Source organism: Halichoerus grypus, chromosome 1, assembly GCF_964656455.1.
Source record: "Halichoerus grypus chromosome 1, mHalGry1.hap1.1, whole genome shotgun sequence".
NCBI lineage: Eukaryota > Metazoa > Chordata > Mammalia > Carnivora > Phocidae > Halichoerus > Halichoerus grypus.
The window spans coordinates 103,289,135-103,315,510 of record NC_135712.1 but is presented as its reverse complement, the minus strand read 5'-3'; the positions used below and the strand labels follow the sequence as shown (position 1 = coordinate 103,315,510).

General features: G+C 38.0%; 1 protein-coding gene across 2 annotated transcripts; it reads left to right on the top strand.

Moving 5' to 3' along the window:
* Nucleotides 1-11: 11 nt before the first annotated feature.
* On the top strand, nucleotides 12-26,376 carry MFSD1 (major facilitator superfamily domain containing 1). 2 transcript variants are annotated; one of them, XM_036122407.2, is made up of 16 exons: nucleotides 12-282; nucleotides 3,747-3,799; nucleotides 4,720-4,832; nucleotides 7,016-7,058; nucleotides 7,371-7,438; nucleotides 8,962-9,070; nucleotides 13,488-13,590; nucleotides 15,589-15,687; nucleotides 15,996-16,107; nucleotides 17,229-17,285; nucleotides 17,638-17,794; nucleotides 19,276-19,373; nucleotides 20,486-20,598; nucleotides 22,298-22,345; nucleotides 23,238-23,295; nucleotides 24,541-26,376. In XM_036122407.2, the coding sequence occupies exons 1-16, from the start codon at nucleotides 111-113 to the stop codon at nucleotides 24,542-24,544; spliced, it is 1,407 nt and encodes a 468-aa protein (XP_035978300.2). In that variant the 5' UTR covers nucleotides 12-110; the 3' UTR covers nucleotides 24,545-26,376. The 2 variants fall into 2 exon arrangements, with proteins under 2 accessions (XP_035978300.2, XP_035978301.2); XM_036122408.2 differs by lacking the exon at nucleotides 24,541-26,376 and having other exon boundaries at nucleotides 23,238-23,299.

Below are 26,376 nucleotides of genomic sequence, written 5' to 3'. Positions count from 1 at the left end.
GGGCGTCACGTGAGCTACAGCGGCCACGTGAGCACATTCTTCCCCGGGCTCCGGCAGCATAGTTTTCTCTCCAAGTCAACATTCTCGCGTCCCGGTCTTCCCCCGACCCAATGGAAGAGGACGATGAGGAAGCTCGGGCACTGCTGGAAGGCGGCCCCGATGAGGCTGGCAGAGGTGCCCCTGCCATCTCGGCTGTCCCCGGAGCGCTGCCGGCCCTTTGCGACCCTAGTCGCCTGGCGCACCGGCTTTTGGTGCTTTTGCTGATGTGCTTCCTAGGCTTCGGTGAGCATCTGGCCTGGTGGGGTGGGGTGGGGTGGGGTGGGGTAGGGTGGGGCTGATAATCCAGAAATTTCTGATTTTCTCTGGGATTTCCGAGATCCGCACTGAGCTCAGAGCTGCCACGCGGCCTCCGTGCAGCTTCTGATTTAAGCTCCTGAGCTTCCTTTTTTTCCCCCTTTCGGGACTCCATTGAAGCCTGTGGACGTTGCTAGCCCTTCGGCGTCTTGGAGGTGGAGGTCAGGGGACTGAGCTGGGCGAGTTTTGTTCCTCTCTTTTGCCCTCCAAGAAGTCCCGGAGGCTAGCAGCTCGCCGCCTGGGGCCATAGAGGTGAAGGAATTCCTATTTCTTAAAGCGCCTGTCGATATATTGTTAAGAAGGAATTCAGAAAGATTGAACTACCCACCTCTAAGCACTACCCCCCCCCCCCCCTTAAATGACTAATACGTAAGCAGTCTATTATGTTTCTCATCGTCTTTGGGTAAATACATCAATGTGTCTTGCTGATAGCTTCAGTGAGTAGATGTGTTCTCTTACTCTTCCGCTCTGCCACTAGTGAAGTAACCATACTGGACTCGTGGTAGTCTTGGCGGTATTTGGTTTGTTAGGAAATCTGATGACTCCGCAAACAGTTTCGTGAGGTAATTTCTAAAACATCTGCTTGTATTCCTGCAACTGATGTATTCAGCAGCAATTTAATGTCAGTTTGGTATGGTATGGAGGTCACAATGAGTTTTTCAGGGCGCTCACTAGAACCTGTGTAATCAACAAGTTTAGGAACATTATGGTGGATAACTTTATGCTGCTGCTGGAATATGTAAACAGGCATGAAGGATGCTTTGGGCTTAGTTTCTTTGCAACTCTTTGTTCACTCCTTCCCCCACACTTTGTGGAAAGATGATGCCTATCCAATAGCTTTATGCATGGCATAAATATAACTGACAGGCGTCCCTGTCAGTTAAATTACTTTAAATGTCAGTGCATGGGGCGCCTGGGTGGCTCAGTCAGTTAAGCATCTGCCTTCTGCTCAGGTCATGATCCCGGGGTCCTGGGATGGAGCTCCGCATTGGGCTCCCTGCTCATCGGGAAGCCTGCTTCACCCTCTCACACTCCCCTTGTTTGTGTTCCCTCTCTCACTGTCTCTCTCTGTCAAATAAATAAAATCTTAAAAAAAATATGAGTGCATGAATGTCAAACCTCTCTACATTTCTTTCTTACCCCCAACAGACATTATCATCATGTTTTAATCTTTTAGAACTCTGTTTTTTTCAGTCCTGATGCTGTATTCACTACAGTATTTGATCTTGGGTATTCCGTTTGTAGAGCTAGATTATTGTTTCAAATATTCATTCAGAGTAGTTAAACTCTGTTCCTGTGCTCTCATGGTAAGTGGTGACCTCAGGTTACGTTATTAGGAAACTGCTGGGGATGTTTGTGAAATCTTTAGTGTGTGTGTGTTTTGGTAGCTTCAAATAAGGAAAATATAGCTGCATGAAGATGCTAAAAAAAAAAAAAAGACCTATGAAGCATAATGAAAGTGAAATGACAATTAGTTGTTGATTAACTTCTTTATTTAATTTTTATTATGTTCAGTTAGCCACTGTATAGTACATCATTAGTATTTGATGTAGTGTTCAGTGATTCATTAGTTATGTATAACACCCAGTGTACATCACAACATGTACCCTCCTTAATACCCATCACCCTGTTACCCTCACCCCCCACTGCGCTCCCCTCTGAAACCCTCAGTTTGTTTCCTGGGGTCCATAGTCTCTCATGGTTCCTCTCCCTCTCTCATTTCTCCCCCTTCAGATTTCCCTCCCTTCCCCAATGGTCCTCCGTGCTATTCCTTATGTTCCACATGTGAGTGAAACCATGTGATAATTGTCTTTCTCTGCTTGACTGACTTCACTTAGCATAATCCCTTCCAGTTCCACCCATGTCGATGCAAATGGTGGGTATTCATCCTTTCTGATGGCTGAATAATATTCCATTGTATAAATGTACCACATCTTCTTTATCTGTTCATCTGTTGAAGACATCTCGGCTCCTTCCACAGTTTGGCTATTGTGGACTTTGCTGCTATGAACATTGGGGTGCATGTGGCCCTTCTTCTCACTACATCTGTATCTTTGGGGTAAATACCTAGTAGTGCAATTGCTGGATCATCGGGTAGCTCTATTTTTAACATCTTGAGGAACCTCCATACTGTTTTCCAGAGTGGCTGTACCAGCTTGCATTCCCACCAATAGTGTAAGAGGGTTGCCCTTTCTCCACATCCTTGCCAACATTTGTTGTTTCCTGTTTTGTTAATTTTTGCCATTCTGATTGGTGTAAGGTGGTATCTCATTGTGGTTTTGATTTGTATTTCCATGATGGCTAATGATGTTGAGCATTTTTTCATGTGTCTGTTAGCCATTTGTATGTCTTCTGCCCATTTTTTGACTGGCTTATTTGTTTTTTGAGTGTTGGGTTTGAAAAGTTCTATATAGATTTTGGATATCAGCCCTTTATCTGTAATGCCATTTGCAAATATCTTCTCCCATTCCGTGGGCTGCCTCTTAGTTTTGTTGACTGTTTCCTTTGCTGTGCAGAAGCTTTTTATCTTGACGAAGTCCCAAAAGTTCATTTTTGCTTTTGTTTCTCTTGCTTCTGGAGACGTGTCTTGAAAGAAGTTACTGTGGCTGATGTCGAAGAGGTTACTGCCTATGTTCTCCTCTAGGATTTTGATGGATTCCTGTCTCACATTGAGGTCTTTCATCCATTTTGAGTTTATCTTTGTGTATGGTGTAAGGGAATGGTCCAGTTTCATTCTTCTATATGTAGCTGTCCAATTTTCTCAGCACCATTTATTGAAAAGACTGTCTTTTTTCCATTGGATATTTTTTCCTGATTTGTGAAAGATTAGTTGACCATAGAGTTGAGGGTCCATTTCTGGAGTCTCTATTCTGTTCCATTGGTCTTTGTGTCTGTTTTTGTGCCAATACCATGCTGTCTTGGTGATCACAGCTTTGTAATATAGCTTGAAATCAGACAATGTGATGCCCCCAGCTTTGTTTTTCTTTTTCATCATTCCCTTGGTGGTTGGGGTCTTTTCTGGTGTCATACAAATTTTAGGATTGTTCGTTCCAGCTATTTGAAAAATGCCAATGGTATTTTAATAGGGATTGCATTGAAAGTGTAAATTGCTCTGGGCAGGATAGACATTTTAACAATGTTTATTCTTAATCTAGGTTCCCAGTATTTGCTGTATATGCACAAAAGTAATTTGTAAATGATATGGCATCTTTTCTCTGCATTATTTGGCTACAACTTAGAAAATATTAGTGGAAGGGAGGTGGTCCATGGGTGTCAGTCCTGGAGCGCCTCCTATAAACATTGAAAATCACCAATTGAATAATATTTGTAACCTGAAACTTCTATATGGGCAGTATTATCACTTATAAAATGTTTGTTCTTCCTTATCCTAGGCAGCTATTTTTGCTATGATAATCCTGCTGCCCTTCAGACTCAGGTTAAAAGGGTAAGTTGATTTTTTACTTTCTCTGGAGTAGGGATAGCTGTTGAGGGAGGCATCATCAGGTCTCAGATTGCCTAGTCTGAAATACTGTCCGTTGAATCCATTTTAACATCTGTAGTAAAATCCATATGTAGTAAGGAGTGTTCTTGAGTTGGAATGAGTGACCACAAAGAATTCATTTATAGCACTTGTGACTAGTGTTTTACACTTTAAATAATTGCTATTTCCACAGAATTACCAAAAAGTATTAGCAGATTTTTGTTTGCAATTCACTCCAATTGTGTAATCATCTGAATGACAAATGATTCTGTAGGATAGCTTTTTGCTTTTTAAAATATGTCTTTTTTATTGTTTTTCCATTTTTTAAATGTGAATGCTGACTGCTGAGGATTCTCCATGTCAGTATTTTTAGTCTGGTTTTGTAAAAATATATTTGATATTTATAGTTTCTTGTGTATTTAGTTTTTGTTTTTTAAGGTTTTTACCTTTGGACAGGAAGAAACAGATTGGCCCTTCACATTCTAGAATGAAAGGGAAAGAAGGTAGGATTTAGTGGGGGGGACGTAGGGATGGGCTAAGATTATCTTTTGCCATGTGGGGGGAACACCAATGCACATGGTATAATGGGAATAAGAATGTAGAAGATACAGGTAAGTGCAGAGGGAGATGGTTCCAGTAATGGGGGATCTAATTGATCCTGGACTCCATGAAGCCTCTGAAAGGCATGTGGACCCAGGAAGTTCCCAGGGATCCCAGGTGTGACCATTTTTCTGGGGCAGGGGCCATAGCTGTCATGAAATTCTCAAAGCATTTAGTGACCACAAATGATTAAGAAACTCCTGTCCTACACAAAAAGAATGTTTTGATTTGTTGCTAAACTTAACTGTTTGGAAAAAAAATAGTTTTATTTTCTTCCCATATAGGATATGCAGGTGAATACGACGAAATTCATGCTGCTGTATGCCTGGTATTCTTGGCCCAATGTAGTTTTGTGTTTTTTTGGTGGCTTTTTGATAGACCGAGTATTTGGAATACGGTAAGCTTGAAAAACATCTCACCTATGGGTAAAATATTATTAGGAAAGCACAGAACTAGATTAAGGTATTTCTATAAAGAACTGAATAAAACTCTGTGTTGACTGTAATAATCTACATTAGTTTTTTTTTTTTTTTATGGTTTTTATATATTCCTGGAATTGGCTTTTGAAACTTGGTTGGTATTTCAGTTAAGGTTGGGACTAGTAAATGCTATTCATGGAATATGGTAACTCAGTTATCTAAAAGTGTAAATAATGTCCTCACTTGGGATCAGGCAAACCAGGGTCTGAATCCCATTGCTGCCACTTACTCAACGTCCTATTCTGAGCTGTTCCTAGCTTCCTGAGCTTTAGTTTCTTTGTTGGTAAAGTATGGTAATAATTCTTGCCTTACAAGGTAGTTACAAGGATTGAAAGAGATAGATGTGTAGTATTTGGCACATATATAGTATTTATCTCTCTCAGCCCCAGTGAGATTTTCTCTTTCTACCCTTGGGCATTGAACTTTTTGTGGCCACTTCTGTGAGAGCCTGAGGGAGGAATAACATTATAAGCTTTGTCATTTTTTATCCTTATGGTTGTGTATGTATTGTTAGTGGAGACTTAAAGAGGGATGCAGTCTGGGAATATTTTCAGAAGGCAGAGGGAAAAATGATGAAGCATCTTCCAGCCATGTCTGATGGAAAAGGATTGAAGAAACTGAAAGTGTTTAGACTTGGGGACTTAAAAATTTGAAGGGTTAAGTATAAAAGAGGAATTAAATTTATTTTGCTTGGTCTGAAGGGATGGGATTAGCTTGAAACTTCAGCGGGGCAGATTCTACTTAGTATGATGAAGACTTTGCTTGGTCAGTTTGATGAGGGGCCATGATTTGCCTTGGGACCACAGGAAGTTTTCTAGTTGCTAGAGAACATTTCAGTAGAATGAGGGATGGCCATTTCATAAGGATCTTGAGAGGGATTTGAGTTTCAGAAGTATGGTTTACTCGTAGAATCTTTAAGGACTCTTTTAATACTGGCATTTTATTACTCTGGGGAAACATTAATCAGATATTTGAAGTATAGAATGTGTGAGTAGGCAGATAACTTGGTTGATATTTGTCCTTTTAAAAATAGTTATTATGTTAAGTGAAATAAGTTCAGACAAAGACAAATACAATATGATTTCACTCATATGTGGAATCTAAAAACAAAACAAAAGAATAAGCAAAAAACAGAATCTGACCTATAAATATACAGAATGAACTGATGGTTGCTAGAGGAAAGGGCATACGGGGATGGGCAAAATGGTTGAAGGGGATTGGGAAATATAGGCTTCCAGTTATGGAATGAATGAGTCACAGGAATACAAGGCACAGCACAGGGAATATAGGTAATGATATTGTAATAGTGTTGTATGATGACAGATGGCAGCCACACTTGTGGTGTGGTATATGTATGTATACATAAATATAAGTGTATGTATACACTTATACATAGCATAGCGTATAAACTTGTCAAATAACTATGTTGTGTACTTGAAAGTATTATAACACTGTATCAACTATAGTAAAAAAAAAAAAACCCAAAATCAATAAAATAAAAAGTTTTTAGTTATCGGGAATTATAACCACTTAAAATTATTTAATCTTGGAATAAATGCTAAACTCTTAATAGTAATTTTATAAAGAGTGTCCATGTGCATGCGGGGGAGGGGCAGAAGGAGAGAGAGAGCACCTCCAGCAGACTCCCCACTGAGCTCAGAGCCTGATGTCGGGCTCCGTCTCACCACACTGAGATCATGATGAGCTGAAACCAAGAGTTGGACGCTTAACTGACTGAGCCACCCAGGCGCCCCAAGAATGTCGGTTTTTGAGTAGGAACCCTGGGAACTTCTTGAAGATTATTTAACAAGTTTTGTTTGTTTAAGAGATGATAATGGTTTAAGCTAAAATATGCCATTACTGAAGCCTCTGGAATCCCCTCAGAAGTCAGGACTTCTACTGATTAACGTTTAGCCTGGGAAAGCTGCTGCCTTTAGAGGCAGACCGGCACTTCATTTTTCTTTCCTTGGAGGGAATATATAGGCGTCAAAGACCGAGGTCTAGGGGTCAAAGACTGAGGTCTAGGGGTCAAAGAAGACTAAAGAATTACTGAAGGATTTGGTGACATAGTCTTAATTCATTCTCTCTCTCTCTCTCACAGATGGGGCACCATTATTTTTAGCTGCTTTGTTTGCATTGGACAGGTAAGAAAGTCCAAAACATTCATTGATTATGTAACAGCGACTTTTGAATTCTTGTCTGATTCCACCAGCAAAAATGTGTTTATTGAATGCCTGACTTAATTAAGCAGGGTCCACAAATGCCCAGGTAGCTAATGTATAGTCCATTTTAAGCCTTGAGATAGATGAACATTAATATTTAAATTTCACAGATTTACTAAGAAGGAATGTTCAAACTATTATAGAAGTTGTGATTCATTGTAAGTTACTTATTTCTCTTGAATACTTTTTAAGTTTACTTTTTCATTGATTCTACATTTATATTCTACATTGTAGGTGATTTTTGCTCTGGGTGGAATATTTAATGCTTTTTGGCTGATGGAATTTGGAAGGTTTGTGTTTGGGTAAGTTATACATAATTTCATTCATCCTAATATATTACTGTTTACCTATCAATTTATTAAAGATTCACAAAAATATATTACTGTCTCTTCTGGAGAATTATCTCAAATCCTTGAAATCTAGCTATATACACAAGACTGTTTATTGTCTTACTTTTCCTTTAAAGTAAGCAACAATTTTGAGTGGTCATAGTTAACTCCATTTGGGGTTTGAATATTAAGTAGTTCTCCAAAAATATTTTTCCTGGGTGTTTTTTGTTGTTGTTGTATTGAAGGTTGATTTAAACCTCATTTGGAAAAGTGTAGACCAACCATTTTTAGGTTGGTGATTTATGGACATTTTGCTGTTTCTTAGTAGATAATGTACAGGTCCTTTTGAACCCTGTTAAAGAGGCTTGAATGAGCAAAATACCAATAGACTGATGATTCTTCATGAATTTCAGTGTCTGTTCAGTAAGTCCATTCTGAGTCCAGCCTTGGGCTTCCTGCCCTGAGAAATGCAGATGACATAACTTATTTAAGCTTTTTTATAAGTACTAGGGACATGTAGATATATATGATACACCCTAAAAAATGCTCTAAGTGAGAGAGAAGGAAACAAAATGGATATAACAATGTGAAAGGGATCCAGGGATGGAGGGGTGGTCAGAAAAGACCAGAAATGGTCTTGACATCAGTATAGGGTTTGGATTAGTAGAAGAGAAGGGGAATATTTTTGGATTAGGACAGAGTGAGGAGGGCTCAGTGTTAGGATATGGAGGAGAATCTCCTGACTGAAGGCCTAGAGGAGGAATGGTCAATATGTAGAACTTACAGAATGAAAGTTAAAATCTAGGAAGTAGGAAAATGTGGAATATGAAAGGTATTGGGCTGAAAAATGTGAATTTTATGTTTCCACAAAGTAGGAACCATTCTTCCCACATGAACATTTTATATAGCATAGGTGGTGATTTAACCCAGATTCCTTTTATTATAGGTCATGGTTATAAACCACAATCCCCAAAACTTAGCAGTGTCATGCAGCTGTTACGGTGTGCTTGTGGAGTTTTTGGGTCAGGAATTTGAAAAGGGTACAGCATGGATGGCTTGTCTGTGCACCAGATGTCTGGAGCCTCAGCTCAAAAGATTCATGGAAGGTTGGGTGCGGGAATCATCTGAAAGCTTGTTGACTCATATGTCTCGTTCTGGGGTTGGGACAACTTGAAGACTAGCGCTGCTGGATGGAGTGCCTAAATGTGGCCTCTCTCTGTGGCTTGGCTTTCTCATAGCATGGTGTACTGAGGGTAGTTGGACTTCTTACAAGATGGCTCAAGGCTTCAAGTGTGAATGTTTGAGTGAAAAGGCAGATTTCAGCTTTGATTACACAGCACCACTTCCACAATATTACATTGATTGAAGCAGTCTCAATCCCACCTAGAGTCGGGGGGGGGGTACATAGATCCCACCTTTTGATAGGAGGGGTGTCAAAATTTTAACTGTGGTATTTCTGTAAAAGCAGTAATTTTTCTTCTTTTTCTCATTTTTAGGATTGGTGGGGAGTCCTTAGCAGTTGCCCAGAATACATACGCTGTGAGTTGGTTTAAAGGCAAAGAATTAAACTTGGTATTTGGACTCCAACTTAGTATGGCTAGAATTGTAAGTATGACAAACCTAATGAAGCCAAACAGGAAGTAAGAGATTTAATCTTGTAATTATCTCTTAAAAATAATGGGATGAAGTGTGTTTTGGTTTGCTGTATTAGGTATTGATTTTTTATGTATATCTGTTGACCATAGTATAGCATTTACCTTATTACTTTAAGGCATTTTTAATCTTATTTCACTTAGGAAACAGTCTAAAAAGACTAATTGAGCATTCATTAGTTCAAAGAATCTGAGCATTGGGAGGGATCTTACAGGCTTTTTCATCTGATTTCTTTGCCCATCCCTGGTATGAAAGTCTTCCAGACTCTGCTTGCACATTTCTAGTGATCGGAAGCTCACCGTGCGTGTGATAGGACAGCTCCTGTACTTCAGCTAGCTTTATGAAGTGCAGCCTCACATAGAGATGAAATCTGCCTCCACAAGTAGCTTTTTCTCATTGCTCCCACTTGTGCCCTCCAATTAACATTTGTTTTCTCTTTCATGTGCCAGCACTTTGCTTATAAAGACAGCTTTTAAGTTCTTCATCAGACATGCTCATTTCCTGTGGTTGTCTAAGCCATATGACATGGGTTTCAGTTCCCTGGTCAGTGTGCTCCCACCTGTCTGGGCTTACTGCAGGTGCTCAGTACTTTTCCCCAGCATTTGGAACCTGGAAGTGTTTGTGGTATTTCGGGTTTGGTCTGATAGAGGGTACTCAGGGTAACAACATTATACTTTTATTAATGCAACCTGTGAGGTGTTTGGCCATCCCAAACCCTGTTAGATTTTTTTTCCTCATAAACTATGAATAGAGGTGTTTTATTTTTTTATTATTTATTTATTTATTTATTTATAAAAATATTTTATTTATTTATTTTGACAGAGAGAGAGACAGCGAGAGAGGGAACACAAGCAGGGGGAATGGCAGAGGGAGAAGCAGGCTTCCCCCTGAGCAGGGAGCCCGATATGGGGCTCGATCCCAGGACCCTGGGATCATGACCTGAGCTGAAGGCAGATGCTTAACAACTGAGCCACCCAGGCGCCCCTGAATAGAGGTTTTTTTAAAAAAAATCCTTGCCATTGAAAATCAAGGTTCTAAAGACTAGTTAACGGCCTGAAAATGCTTGTAACATATTCTTAGGGAAGAAGAAATCCAGTACAAAAAGTTTTTAAAGTACTATTTCATTATATAAAATATATAATGTATAATTGTAATCTATATGACACTTCTGTGATTTTTATACACGTAGGTTCTTTCTAATTTTTCAACCATTATAGATAGCGCTATTGTGTAACACTATAAAACTTGTCTGCATCTCTGATTGTTTCCTGAAGCTAGATCACCAGGAATGGAATTGAGTCAAGAGGATTTGTTAGGGTTTCTTAGGATAGTAGTCTCATATTATCCTCTCAGCGATGTTTACATCCCCATCTGTGGGATATGAAAGGATCATTTTTATTATAGCTTTGATAGCAGAGACTATTATTGCTTAAAAAATCATTTTTGATTGGAAACACCTAAATATGACTTTAATTTGTAATTCTTAGCTAGTATGGTTTTGCATATTGTCTAAATTTTATCCACAAGGATATTCTGAGTACCTCATTATGTATCTTGTGCAAGTCAAGATATGTCTGTGGCAGTTTGTGGGTCTCATTGTCTAATAACTTACCGAAGAAGGAAATAAGATGTAATCTTGTTGACGTCATTGTAGCTACTGGTGGATTCTTTTCTGTGTGGTCACAAATTAGCTCTAATCCATTGAGCTGCGTTCTGAAAGCCCTTGAAAGCCCTAAGTTTTTAGAAAGGAATCTCAGCAGCTTCGAGGATGCAGGGTGGAGGTTACTGGGGTGATGGGAGGACCTGAGGAGGAGGTAGAGTGAGCTGGACCTCAAGCAGCCACCTCTTCTTCAGCTAGGGCGGCTCAGCTTTGACCTGATTTCTGTGCTTAGGGTCTTTGTAAGATGCATGAGACCAAAGGATTCCATTACAGAGCTGCTGGGGTAGATGGAGTTTCAGTGTTTTTGCACTTTCCTTGTCCCTGTGCATATTCAGAATGGTCAATAGAGATTCTGGCTTTACCTCTACATGATTTTTCTGTAGCCTGAGCTGTGAGTTTGTCTATTTTGGACAGTTGATCTGTTACCATTACACCTTTAGGCAGTGGACTTCTCACTTATTATTTATATCTTCCTGGGGGTTGGAAGTCCAGCACCCTTTTGATTGTCATTTGTAATTTGTTACTTTTAAACTCATTATTTCAGTGAATATTTATTGAGGACTTGCTAAGCCATGTCATGTTAGGCATTTTAGAATTAAAGGATTTTTAAGGCAACATCCCTGTCTTTGAGAAGCTTTTATTTTCAATGATAGTGAGGAAAGTTATCAGTAGGTCTCCATTTATACCTTATTGCTCATTTGAGTAAAGCCATAGGTTAACATTTTGTAAGAAATAGCTGTGTGAAATGTGCTCCTGTGTTTGCTGTGAGAATATTGTTGAGGACGTGTTCATTTGTCAGTCTTTAGTGTCTGACCTGTCAGTAATAGTATTTAGCACAGTTGACATTCCCCCCACCTTGATTTCTTCTCTTGGGTTCCAGGACACTACAGTCTTATAGAAGTTTCCCTCTTGCCTTTCTGTTTACTCCTTTGGCCTATTTTGCTAGTTCCATCTCAGTCTTTTGAACTTGTAAATGTGGGGGTGCCCTAGGGCATGGTTATTGAACATCTTCTCTTTTCTTTTGACACTTAACCTCCTTGGTGATCTTATCTAGTTTTGAAGTTTTAAATAGTATATCTTTGCTCCTGAATTTGTATCACTTGTCCAGGCCTTTCTCCTGAATTCCACATCCCTATAATGCAGCTTCCTACTTGACATTTCCACTTGGATGTCTAGTAGGCACATCAGACCTGACATGGCCAAAAGCCAGCTCTTGATTTTCTACCTATGGCCCCCCAAACCAGCTTATGCTGTAGTTTTCTCATCCTCAGTTACAGGCAACTCTTTTCTTCCATTTGCTCAGGCAAAACCTTAGGTGTCATCTTAAATTACTCCTCCCCCCGCCACAACATGTGTTTTCCATTTCAAGTCCTATTAGCTTTATCATCAAAATATATCCATATTCTAGGGGCGCCTGGGTGGCTCAGTCGTCGGGCATCGGCCTTCGGCTCAGGTCATGATCCCAGGGTCCTGGGATTGAGCCCCGCATCAGGCTCCCTGCTCAGCGGGGAGCCTGCTTCTCCCTTTCCCTCTGCCTGCTACTCCCCCTGCTTGTGCTCTCTCTCTCTCTCTGTCAAATAAATAAATTAAAAAATATGACCACTTCTCACCATGCCCCCTGCTAGCCACTTTCATCCAAGACCCATCATCTCCGTTCTGGATTTTTGCAGTAGCCGCCTCATGCATGTCCTCGCTTCTGCCTTTATCCCCGCTTACAGTCTCTTTTGAATATAGCAGCCAGAGCAAATCTGTTAAAGTGTATGGAGTCCTGCCACTTCCATATGCTTCTTCGCGTCCCATCTCACAAAGAATAAAAGCCAGAAGTCCATATTATTACCTGTAGCCTGCTTCCCCACCATTTCCTCTCCAGGGGTCGCATCTCATGTTCTGGCTTCTTCCTTTACACCGTTCCAGACTCTGCCATCCCTGCTGTTCCTTGAGCACGCCGCCGTATGCACTCTCAGGGCCTGTGCACCAGCTGTTCCTTCTGCCTCAGGGCTCTGTCCTTCCCCCAGATCACCTCGTGGCTAGCCTCCTTCACGTTTTTACTCAAAGGCACAATCTCAGTGAGTCCTCCACCCCTTTATGTTCTCCTTCCCTGCTTTTTTTTTTTTCTTATTTTTAAAAGTACTTACCACAATTTAATATTTCTTCTTTTCTTCTACTCCACTGAAATGTAGGCTTTATGAAAGCTGGAGATTTTTCTGTTTTGTTCTTTGTTATATTCCCAGTACCTAGAACAGCGACTGGTTCAATGAGGGCTCAATAATTGCTGAATGAATAAGTGAATGAGGATATTATCTTCTGTAACTTTTATTGTCTTCTTATGGATAGGATGAATTTTTTTTAAGATGTAAGTATAAGCAAAGGCTGTGCTTTTTCTGAGTGAAAGTTTATTTTATTCTTAGGTACGCTGTGAATTTTGTCACTCATTTCGTTTTTGCTTTTGTTGCTAGAAAATTCTAAATGTACTGTGCTGTTTTCAATACTAGCATTTTCTATAAATTAGCATTTTTTTGTGTGTGTGGGTGCAGTAATCTTATCTGTGGCTTTATCTTAGTTTGTTAGTTTTTTCCGAGAGTGTTTTTAAAAAAATGTATCTCTTGTTTAATCTGGATCCTGTTTTACCTGTTTCTACTAGCCACCTCACATCCTTTATTGAATAAGGCAGAGTATATATAAATGAAATGTTTTTTCCTTTTCTTTCAGGGAAGTACGGTAAACATGAATCTCATGGGATGGCTGTATTCTAAGGTTGAAGCTTCGTTGGGTTCTGCTGGTCACACAACCCTTGGGGTCACACTTATGATTGGTTAGTGGATCCTGATGTCCCTTGTTTTGTATCTTCTGAAAGCATGTCATAGGAAGTATTGTGGCAGAGAGGAAAGAACACTGGAATCAGGGTTAGACCACTTTGGTTATAGTTTTGCCTGAACAGTTCACAAGTTCTTGGACAAGCTAACTAGAAATAGTGAATCTTTTACCCGGTTTGTGTTACTATTTCCATTTTCTTAAAATGGAGGATTTTGTCCCACCTTGTCTACTTCAGCGTTGTCATGATAAGCAAATAAGAGATTGTGTTTGAAAATTCTGAAAACAGAGACTATACATGTAAGGTGTTACTAGTCTATAGCAGAGGGATAATTATTTCCTTTTGATCAAATTCAATTAGTATACCTATGGAGCTAAGACATTACAGAAATTAGAGGTGATATGATGTAGGAAATCCACTAAGTTGGGAGTCAGGAGTCTGCGTTCTAGTCCTGGCTCTAACTAGTTCTGTCATCTTGGACAAGGAAGTTAACCTCTGTGTCGTAGTTCTCTGTAAAATTTCAGGTGTTTGATTAAAAGTGTATAGGTCCCTTCTGGCCCTAAGTTCTGTTAGGTAAGACTTGGTTGTGCTGGTTGCTGGGTGGATCACTGAGAAACATATGAGGCCTTCTGGAGTTCCCACCTGTGCTTTTCTCTGAGCAGTGGATTTTTGTAACTGAGCCCCCATAGTGGGTAAAAGGACCACTTGCAGAGCCCTACAAAGACCTGTGGGATGGTGAGTTGAACATTCTGTGCCATCTTTTATTCCTTATAATTCCTTGGTATAGTTTGGTTAGAGGGCAGTGGAGAGGAAATCTTGAACAGGTAACCTGTATCTAGAGCTTTCTCCTTTCCTCCCTGACCTCTCAAATCCCTTGCCTTATTTAAAACCTCTTTTTCTTACTCTTAGATGCTCTTCAGTATTCCTTCCAGTCTTCTCCACAATGGAGAATTTGGGAATTTTAAAGAATTTTAGCACCAGAAAAGATCTGTGCCATCAAGTCAAAGCCTCTAATTTTACAGATGGAGAAGTTGAAGCCCTGAGAGGTTAAGTTCTGTGTTCAGCATCATTCAGCTTGTGGCAGAAGTAGAACCCACATCTGCTGACTTTTATTTTAGCAATTTTCAGCTAGGCCACATTATGAAATTAAAAATTCATGTTTTTACTGAGCTTCTTTTAAAAATCTTGAGAAGTGTAAACTTTATTTACTCTTTATCCTGATTTGCTTTAATGATATGAGATCAGCATTAGTGAGTAATGCTGATTACACAAAGGAAGGAGAGCCTGGCTGGGCTGTGCTGTGGGAGGGTGGGGCTCTTTGGGCTGCTAAAGGGTAGGAGCAAGGGTTACAGACTTCGGGAAGGAATCAAGAGGAAGATTTGATGATCGCAGAATCAGACTTTGCTTTTATAATTTTTTTCCCTCTAGCATCTGTCAATAATCAGTGCTTAGATTTAGTTAAGAAATTAGTACAGATTTGCTAGCGGGTCATCCACTTTCTTAAAGTCTGTATTTGCATTACAAGACTAGACTAGTATGTTCTAGTCTTTTCCCTCTAGTCTCCAACCTTCTACTGGGAAATAATATAGTAAGAGTGACTGTTGTTTGTTGAGTACTTATCACATGCTATTTCTTTCCTTCTGTCCTGATTTAGTAATTGTAGTATTTTCTTAAATGTGTCTAGATGCCAACCATTTCATTTGCTAAGTTTTCTGCTGTTACTGTAAGGTACTGCCTCTTGGGAACCTTCAGTCGTTCTCTTTTAAAAATCTCTCTCTCGGGCACCTGGGTGGCTCAGTTGGTTAAGCGACTGCCTTCGGCTCAGGTCCATGATCCTGGAGTCCCGGGATCGAGGCCTGCATCGGGCTCCCTGCTCGGCAGGGAGTCTGCTTCTCCCTCTGACCCTCCCCCCTCTCATGTGCTCTCTCTCTCTCTCCTTCTCTCTCAAATAAATAAAATCTTAAAAAAAAAAATCTTTCTCTCTCTTTTTTATTATAGGGGGTATAACATGTATTCTTTCACTAATCTGTGCCTTGGTTCTTGCTTACTTGGATCAGAGAGCAGAGAGAATCCTTCATAAAGCACAAGGAAAAACAGGTAGGTCTAAATTCAAATAAAGTGGGGCTTTGGGAAATTGCAGACCTTTGAAGGTAATTTCAATGAGATAAGTTCCTAATGTAGTGTTGTAAGCCCAGTGAGGCTTAATACATGTTTTTTTATCTTTTATTTTCCAGTCTGTTTCTACTTGTCTAAATTTTAAGTTTTCCCAGAAGCTATGTTCCAGTAATTTACTGAGAAAAGTATTTTGTACACTGAATGCAAAGTTTAATCACATGATAAAAGAAAAATAATCTTGACCTAGGTATGCAAAATTATGCTGATAGCTTGTTCCCTTTCTTTTCAAGGTGAAGTTATTAAGTTAACTGATGTAAAGGACTTCTCCTTACCCCTGTGGCTGATATTTATCATCTGCGTCTGTTACTATGTGGCAGTGTTCCCTTTTATCGGACTCGGGAAGTGAGTATTCTCGTGCATCCCATTTTTCTTGACTAAATTATAGTGAGACTTTAATCACACAAATGTAATTTTTTTAGCTATAAATCTTGCTTTTCTGGTTATAGTTTATATTTACACAGGAATTATTTTACATCCTGGTATATAACTGATTTTCTTAGCTTAAGGTTTAGTATTTGGCTTAATACTTTTATTATTTTTTTGATGAAATACCTAATAGTTTTTTATTCATAATATGGATTTATTTTAATGCTTTGAATTGGATTAGTATTCTTTTTTCTTTCCTCTTTATTCTTTTGTTTGGAAGCCTATTCTTGAGAATGGAAACAGTGCTTTGGCTCATTTTGCCTGGGCACATTTCCATTTGCTAGGACTATAATTATGCTAGGGTTCAAAATCAAATTCTTTTTTGTGTTATCACTAACCTCTCCCTTTCCACTGGCAGCTGCTTGAAGTGTGTGAGTGTTTTTATCGGGGTGTGTCTTTGTTATCAGAACCTTTAAATTCAGACTGTTTTCAGTAATTTGAAATGAACTCTAGGCATTATCTTGCAAAGAACTTATCCAGTCCCACTTTAAGGAAAAGAAGCACTCTTAACGTCATGTAGTAATTCATTTGGTTTTCTGAAAAGTTATGCGTACTGTTTGCTGTTTATTTAGAATGGAGAAAATCAGGGTACCTGGGTGGCTCAGTCAGATAAGCGTCTGTCTTCAGCTCAGGTCATGATCCCCGGGTCCTGGCATTGAGCCCTGCATCAGGCTCCATGCTTAGCGGGAGCCTGCCTCTCCCATTCCCTCTGTCCTTCCCCTCTGCTCTTGCTCTCTGTGTCCCTCTCTCTCTCTCTCAAATAAATAAATAAATAAAATCTTTTAAGAAATAATAATAAAATGAAAAAAATCAACATCAGTGTATTTTATTTAGTGAAATATTTACATAAACCCTAAAGCTTTAGCGCCAGTTGTTTAAAGATGACGGTTACATAAGGGGGGAAAACAGTATCAAGAAGGAAAAGTTGACTAAATTTAAGAGTTATTTTTATTTAGTTTTATTTTGCCTTTAATTATTAAAAACAGAGTAGTTCTCTCTAACGTGCTTATTTCTTTCTCTCTCTCTCTTTATTTTAGAGTTTTCTTTATAGAAAAATTTGGATTTTCTTCCCAGGCAGCAAGTGCTATTAACAGGTATTTCATTAATTCTGTGAGTGCTTATTGTGTGCATAGTGTGGGTCTTTAATTATAACCAAATGTTCTGAGACAAAAAAGACATGTGACTTAACATCCATAGTGTGAAACCAAGATTATATGGGTGCTTGATCCTGAGAGACCATCTTTGCATTAATGGAAAACTGAAGAAACCTTGGACTACTCTTTAATCTTTAAATTTCTGTTTACTGATGACCGTTTTAGAAGAATGCTACATTAAATGAGCTAGGATTTGCTTTGCCTAATGGTTTTAGGGACTTTTTGGATTTTTTTTTTTTTTTTTGGTAGCTGTGATACATTTCATTAAATATCTTTTATATTCTCTGGGCAGTGTTGTATATGTCATATCAGCTCCCATGTCCCCGATATTTGGGCTCCTGGTGGATAAAACAGGAAAGAACATCATCTGGGTTCTTTGTGCTGTGGTGACCACTCTTGCTGCCCATGTCATGCTGGCCTTCACGCTGTGGAACCCTTGGATTGCTATGGTAATGTCACTGTGGATGCTTGCAGGGCACAGGGCTTCAGGGAGGACTCTGGAAAGTGCACGTCAGGAGCCACACTCCACTCCTCTGATAGCAGAGCTCGTGCCAGTGGGAAAAACAATGTCTTAATTGCAGTTTCTACAAAAGAACTATTTTTAAAGTAAATAAATGTTAATTATTAATGAATAAGGTATCTTTAATTGTATTTGGCTTATTTAATACAGTAATCTCATTGCTGAAATTGAATTTGAAATAAAGTAGTCTTATAAAAGCCATAATGCTTATTAATTCCATTTATTTTCCTCTACTTCTTTAAAAAATTCTTCCATCATAGGTGGCGAAAAAAAAAAAAGTCTATCAGCCCAGGATTCATGATTTTGCATTCTTTTGTCTTTGACCCTTAGAAGGTTAAAAAGTGATAATGAATTCATCAGGTTTTTTCTTTAGAATGTCATTTTATTTTTATTTATTTATTTATTTTAGAATTTTTTATTTATTCATTTGAGACAGAGAGATACAGAGAGAGAGAGAGAGAGCAGGAGCAGTGGGGAGAGGCAGAGAAAGAGGGAGAAGCAGACTCCCTGCTGAGCAGGGAGCCTGACATGGGGCTCGATCCCAGGAGATCATGACCTGAGCCCAAGGCAGACGCTTAACCATCTGAGCCACCCAAGTGCGCCTAGAATGTCATTTTAAAGATCACAGGCTTAAGTGCTGCATTTCTTACCTATTAACAAAAGAATATCTTGGGCATAGATGTTTGTTCTACACTCAGTGAGATTTCTGTAGGACAGATTCCTGGAAGTATAAATGCTATAGCAGAGGCTTTGTACATTGAACATCTTAAGAGACATTGTGAAACTTCTCTAAGAAGTTCTTACCCATTTATAGTTTTACCAATAATACACAAATGTGTGTTTTTAGTATCCTAGCCATGTTGGGCATTGGGCCTATTTCAGTCTTTGCCAATATGATACGTGTAGATGATCTTATTTAAACTTAAATCATAAAGTTTCTTTTTTAACTAAAGAGAAAGTCAGCATTAGGTGATAGTTTTTTGCGCTGCCCTCCAGTTAGGTGTTGATGACCCTAGGTAAGATAATGGACTGTTGGCGTGATGTTGCCTTGATTACTTAATTTGTAGTTAATAAATATTGGAAAATTAGCTTGCCTGAAACATTGGTAGTAACTTTTGCAAAATAGCTTTATTTTCTTGTTTAGTCCTTGATTGTACCCTGGGCCCAGTCAGTTACATGTGCATATAATATAACATGGTTAAGACAGTGTGTGTGTAATTTGTCACTAGAGGGATACCGTTAAGGTCAGGACTTTTTTGTGTCAAACGTGAGTTTTAGCATAATTGCAATAGGATTTGCATGGATGTTCATATATTTGCTATTATGCCTCTCTGGCTAGTCTGTGTCAAAGGAAAATCACCTTATGGTCAATGTTAAGACTCCGCCCCTTTTCTGCGTCACTTTCTACAGTGTCTGCTGGGACTCTCCTATTCGTTGCTTGCCTGTGCATTGTGGCCAATGGTGGCGTTCGTGGTTCCTGAACATCAACTGGGAACTGCGTATGGCTTGTAAGTGTTTACACCATCATGTCTCTCTCTGCTCTAGCAATTTAATTATCATATAAAACTCCAGGTCTCCTGAATCTAGTCATCTTCAGGCTTCTGGGACAGCTCTGAGCCTGGAAACCACCAGAAAATCAGTTAACCTATTTGTGATATTAGTGTGGCGACAGAAGTGCTCCAAGCCTCCAGGAAGAGAGCTGGTGTTAAGTTAACCCCGAAGAAGTGATTTCTGACCTTGCCATTGACTGCCTGTTTATCTGAGGGCTTCTTAGTGAGAAGTTGGGTTCTGGTCTCTGGCCCGAAGGGCAAAAGGGGGAAACTGCACCCATGGTTGGTATTCACTTAGCTCTTACTTTCATTCCACAGGAAAATGTTGAGCTTATATTGCACTTAATAAGACAGGCTCCCTTACCTTTGAGCATAACATCTAGTAGCAGAAAGAGTCATGGAATGAAAATACCTATTCAGGTCGTCCATAGTTAAAAACACCTTTTAACACTAATAGTATGTCGTTTATAGATACTAATATTTAAAGTGAATTGTTACTGTGAGCAGTAACTGTAAAAAGATAAACAGTCAGGGGGGCTGGCAGGAGTTTTTGGAAGTACCAAGAGGACTAACACTTAAACGGGAGAGTAAAGAGCAGCAGGGATGATCTGTGGGTGCATCAGCCCCTTCTTCTGTCTCAGCTTCTTTGTTTCTGATCCTGCTATCCCTGGGCTCATGTAGCCCATGCAAAAAGAGTGGTGTGTAAATAATTTTTAGTGCTTTTTGGAAAATAATGTGAGTAGTGTTTTTATTTTTAAATGCCAATCAATAAAGATTTATCTAAGTTTTACTTCGTAATTATGATTACATAATTGTGTGAAGTCTTTAGAAATTGAGGGGCGCCTGGATGACTCAGTCATTAAGCGTCTGCCTTCAGCTCAGGTCGTGATCCCAGGGGCCTGGGATCGAGCCCACATTGGGCTCCCTGCTCGGCGGGAAGCCTGCTTCTCCCTCTCCCACTCCCCCTGCTTGTGTTCCCTCTCTCTCTGTGTCTCTGTCAAATAAATGAATAAAATCTTAAAAAAAGACTTCTGAAATTGAAATGTGTTTTTGTATTTCTTGAATTGTAGCATGCAGTCCATTCAGAATCTTGGGTTGGCGATCATTTCCATCATTGCTGGCATGATACTGGATACTCGGGGCTATTTGTTTTTAGAAGTTTTCTTCATTGCCTGTGTTTCTTGTAAGTATGTGATGTGGCTACATTCAGTTTTTTTGAATGTGTAACAAAATGTTTTCATTTATACTTTCAGGTTTAGGTTTGTTGTTATTGTTCCCTTTTTTCCTCTTTTAAACCAAATCCCTAAGATGTATCTCTCAGATTTGACTATTTCTTAGTCTGTGCATCAGAGTTTCCCACCTGGTGGCTTTCTGGTTCTCTGAGGATTTACAGGCATTTTTTTAGGAGATTCCTATTTTTAAAAGTAGTAGTAGAGGGGCGCCTGGGTGGCTCAGTTGGTTAAGCGACTGCCTTCAGCTCAGGTCATGATCCCGGAGTCCTGGGATCGAGTCCCACATCGGGCTCCCGGCTCAGCGGGGAGCCTGCTTCTCCCTCTGACCCTATCCCCTCTCATGCTGTTTCTCTCTCTCTCTCTCTCAAATAAATAAATAAAATCTTTAAAAAATAAAAATAAAAAAAATAAAAGTAGTAGAATCTGCTTCATATTCTATTTTAAATATTTATGGTTTTTAGAAAACATTATCCTCTTTATAAAGTGAAACCATTTTAAAGGGTGGTGAGTGTGTCCCTCTTGTGAAGTGTGGACATTGGTATGATTCAGGTGTGAGTGCTCATGGTTTATTCATTAGGCAACTTTAAATTACTTTTATTCTTGGTCCTGTTATTTAATGTTTACCTGTAATGGTTTATTGGTTAAAAATAGGAAGTATTAGGAAATTGTTGAAAACTACAAAAATAAATTAGCATTTTTCCTCCAGTAGGCTTCACCATATAGATAGTTGTGTTCATCTGAAAAAAAATCTTATATAACATATCAAGATGCCTTTTATGCTTTAACTTGTGTTTAAAATGGCAAACCCCAGTGATGATTTAATCATTTACATTTACAGGGATAAAAGACAATTTATACTTGAAATGTATTTGTAAATAATTGTTATGAGATGCCTGAATGCATTTTATTATCTCATGATTTTAGAAGCAAGCACATCAAATTTTAAAAATATTTGTTTTTAAAAAGTAGGTCGTGTAGATTCAAAATACTAGGTCATGAAAGTGTTTTTGTTTTTGATGCTGCAACATGTGGTTTAATTTCAATCCACAATTCCATATATATTTGGTTCTTAAACCAAACACTATGCCATTTAAAAATGTTTTTGTTGCCATTTTAACTTAAAGTAAATTTAGTGTGCCTTACTTGTTAAGGAAGCCTTGACTTTGAGTTTTTCACTGGCTCTGGGCTTCTGGGAGTCACGATGACCACAGTCTAATGTTGGGTTAATTTGTAAAATGAACAATGGTGTTTTCAGACTTAAAATCCTCAAAGGATTATTTCTGTTTGGTTCTCTGTAAAAAGATAAACAGTCAGGGGGCTGGCAGGAGTTTTTGGAAGTACCAAGAGGACTAACACTTAAACGGGAGAGTAAAGAGCAGCAGGGATGATCTGTGGGTGCATCAGCCCCTTCTTCTGTCTCAGCTTCTTTGTTTCTGGTCCTGCTATCCCTGGGCTCATGTAGCCCATGCAAAAAGAGTGGTGTGTAAATAATTTTTAGTGCTTTTTGGAAAATAATGTGAGTAGTGTTTTTATTTTTAAATGCCAATCAATAAAGATTTATCTAAGTTTTACTTCGTAATTATGATTACATAGGAATCATTGGGAAGAAGTACATGTTTTTTAAGGACCCTGTGTTTTTTTTACTTCCAGTGTCACTTTTATCTGTGGTCTTACTTTATGTGGTGAATCGTGCCCGAGGTAAGTAGAATTCAGACATTTTCTTCTTAAACCACTCTGGATCATCTTGTGGGGTCCCTGGATTGTCTGCATTCTTCTTTAGAGGCCAGTGCTTTAGTTCGTGTAATGACGACATTCAGTTCATAGTGATGGAAACACATTTCATTATGTAACATACAATTATGTATTTTGGAACTTCAGATTTATTAAAATCGTTGTCGTGTTCTTTCTGGCCAGTTCAACTTAAGTTTTGTAACACAAAATTTTAGATGTTCTTTTTATGTTAGCATAAAGAAGTATGGCATTTTTATAATAACCTAAAGCCATTACTGTGTTATTGTCTCATGTTTTAAAAAAATAAGTAAACAGATTTATAGTTATAGTTTGCATTTTAAGGTTGAAAGTGTTTGATACAGAATGAGGTGTTACAGATTTTTTTCTTTTGCTAGTGTATTTGTACTTTTTTCTTTCTTCTGTATAAGATTTTGATGTTAGCCTTATTAATTTTTCTAAGTAGCTTGCCCCTAAAGGTTGTTATGTACTTAGTAAAATGTATATACCTGCTGTTTAAGTGATTTTAGGTCATTTCCTTTAATTTCTCTTAATTTTCACTATTATTAAATATTAATACAGTGTCCCAGTTAGTAAGATGTAAAGCAGTACATAAGTCCAAACTTAAAAACTGCTCACATTAAGGAGTGATTATTTGTATTTGTATCATATAAAGATTCTTAAAAAACAGTTTAGTCCCTTGGGACGGTCCCAGGAGATAAACTATTTCTTTCTCATCTTCCATAGCTTTTTCTGTTACTTTAAGGTATACCAGTGCAAGTGTTGTGTGTGTGTGTGTGTGTGTGTGAATTTTACTTTTAATAGTTGTGCAGAAAATGTTCTATGCTTATTTGTGTTTTAGGGGGGAACCTAAATTATTCTGCAAGGCAAAGGGAAGAAATAAAACTTTCTCATGCTGAGTAAGTATTAAAAGAGAAAAGTTATCTTCTTTTGCAAATCTCTAACATTAGCATTTTATTTCAAAGTATTAGGTTTGGACTTTTAAGAAATTAATCTTCTTGAGATTCGAGAGCTAGCGATTATCTTGGAACTACCATAACAAAATTCTTGTTTAGAAAATTTAAATAGGATGTATATCAAGGGTTAAAGTGAAGGGGGAAAATAATTGGGTTTTAAATTGCTTTCTGAGAGAAAGCGAGACCTGTAGTATTTGTAATTTATTAGAGGAAAGGTCTTTGTCCTAAGCTTCTGTGCTGGGCTTACCCTTCCATTCTCTGATCTTTTCATTTTCTTAACTATTTGAGATAATTTTTCATCTTCTCCTGGTACTAACATTCTGTGTTCTCTGACTCACTTGAAACAAATTAAGTATATAGTGTGGTATTAAGTTAAACTTATTTTTTCCATGAGTGTATGCTAAAACGTAATAGTGTTTCTATTTCCTGTTATGATTTCTGATTTTTTAGATATTTAGTTTTTTACGATTTAAAAAATTTATTTGTAAATATATACCATGTAACTATAAGTTTTGTGAATTTTGTATAGGTTAAAATCTTGTAGAACAAAGCATTTTTTGGGAGGTGATTCTTGGCCATTTCAAATTTCCTTTTAACATAGTAATTCTAGAAATACATCTTGAGAAGATAATCAGAAGTGTTACAAGTTTTAAGTATCTTTATGACAGGCTTACGTCAAAAAATTGGAAACAACTTGAATATATCTATATATAATATGTTGTTAAAATCATGTCTGAGGATTTTAAAAGTCAGAAATAGTTCCCTCCCTGCACCAAGTCAGAGGTACTTACCATGCCACATGTTAAGTAGACAAAAGATTAAAATGCAAATGTAATATCCTAATTTTGTTCAAGAAAAAGTATGCAGGCACATGTATTTTTTACTTACCTACTTGTATATAATAGAAGAAATACTGAAAGGAAAAACCCCAAATACTAACAATTCCATTTGAATGGTAAGGTTACAGGCATACTTTTTCCTTTGTTTTTCTATATTTTCCAGATCTTCTATGTTGATCTTAATGTTACTTTTACAATCAAGAGGATTTAAGAGATTATCAGCAAAGTGTGCAACCTTTAATATGTGGTAGTACATGCTTTGTAATGCTAATGGTTTTTATATTGTAAACCAGATGAGGCCTCCTCTTTTTCCCCCCTTTTTGATAATTCATTGCATTGTGTTTTGCAGATGAGAAGCTTAAATGACTGTGTCATGAGAATGGGCTGCACACATCATTGGTTTGAAAACCTCACTTTTTTTTTTTAATTTTAATCTAGAATTTAGTCAGGAAAAATAATGGTCTGGAAATATATATTTATATTTCAAAAGCACCTATTTCAAAGTATATTTGTGAGGACTGTTTTAGCTTGTGTCTTATGTACTGTGTATTGCTAAAGAATTCTACTTTGGAGTAGGCTAATCAGTGAAGTTTAGAAAGTTTCTCTGGAATATGCAGGTGAATTTCAGTAAGGACAGTAAATAATGGAAAACTTGGATCTTGTATTGAGATAATTTTCAGAAGGTGTTTCTTAAGGATATCTTTGGCTTTTTTTTTTAATCTTAAAGCAAAAAAAAAAAGCTTTTGAAGGTGTAGAAGGGATATTTTATACAGAATAAACAATGGCATTTTAATAGGCATTCCCTGTTTTTATAGGGAATATTTGAAAGATATTTTTTATGCAGTTTCTTCGTTTTCACAAATAGCAGATTGTATTCTGCTATCTTTAGTTATGAGAGGTTGCCGAGCAGTGACCCTTTTGAGCTTCTTTATCTCTCCATTACTGAGGACCTTGATAACTTAGGGATTTAATTTTATAATACAAACTTTCTGTACACTTTTTTCTTACAGTCTAATTAATTAACTAAAAAGTGTCCTTTAAATTATGATAGTTGCATATCTACATGGATAAAAACACTGCAGAAGGAATACTCGATGTCTTCTAAAACTTTTGATTTTTAAAAGAATATTAAAATACTGATTTTAACTCTTATTTATTTGGAAGACTGTTTCTGTAAGAAAATTGAAGTTGGAATAAAGAAAATTTGCCTTTGAAAGTCAGTGGAGTACCTTTTTCTCCAGAGTAGAACCTAAGTAACATTTATGTTTTCCAAATTAAATAAAATATAATTATAAAATTTCTTTTGACAAACTTAAAAACTTTTTAATTGACTTAGTCTTAGCATATTACATATTAAAGTCAAGGACTTTTTCATGTTTTGCTCTCCAGGAGTATGCAGATATTTTAGACAACTGTTAAACTGTTGTATTTAGCTACTTGTATTGTTCAAAATACAGGACATAACACTGTATGCTTGAAAGTTCTGGACCAGATTGAAAGTACATTCCTTACTCAGGTCAAGTTTATTTATATCCATTTTTCTGATTGACATTTATTGTGTCATTATTCAGTTGTTCTTTCGGCTTTGACGGCCATGTGACTGTTGTAGCCCAGATTATTGAATGTTGGCTTTAGCAGTTGGTGAGAGTGGAGGAAGCCAGTTGCTACTGCTGCTGGAGGGCTTGTGTGGTCCGGCCCCTGCCTTACTCTTTCCACCACCTCCGTGCCTCAGCCACAGTGAGCTGTTTCGTTATGTTTTTTCAGATGGGTCCTGTTTCTTGCCTTTTCAGGGGCTTTGTCCATGCTGCTCCCTTTGCCTAGAATATTTTATCCAGGATTCTCTACAGCCTGATTTACATCAGAAAACCTTAGCCCCAGCTCAGAAGCATTCTTCCTGTGGAAACCCTTCCAGACCTTCAGGCTATACCAAGTTCTTCTAAAATTTTTGTGATCTTGAAAAGCCCTGTATTTTTTCTTCTTTGTTTACCTCAGCTTATAATGAAGAATTTGTGATAGTGTGGGTGTGGGTGTCTTTCTCTTCCTTTAGACTGTAAGCTCCATGAGGGCAGGGATTGTGTCTATTACGTTAATTATGATTGTGTGGATAGTGCCTAGCACAAAGTAGGCACAAAATAAGTATTTTTTTGAATGATGCATAAATAAAAAGGAGAGTAAAATGGCATAA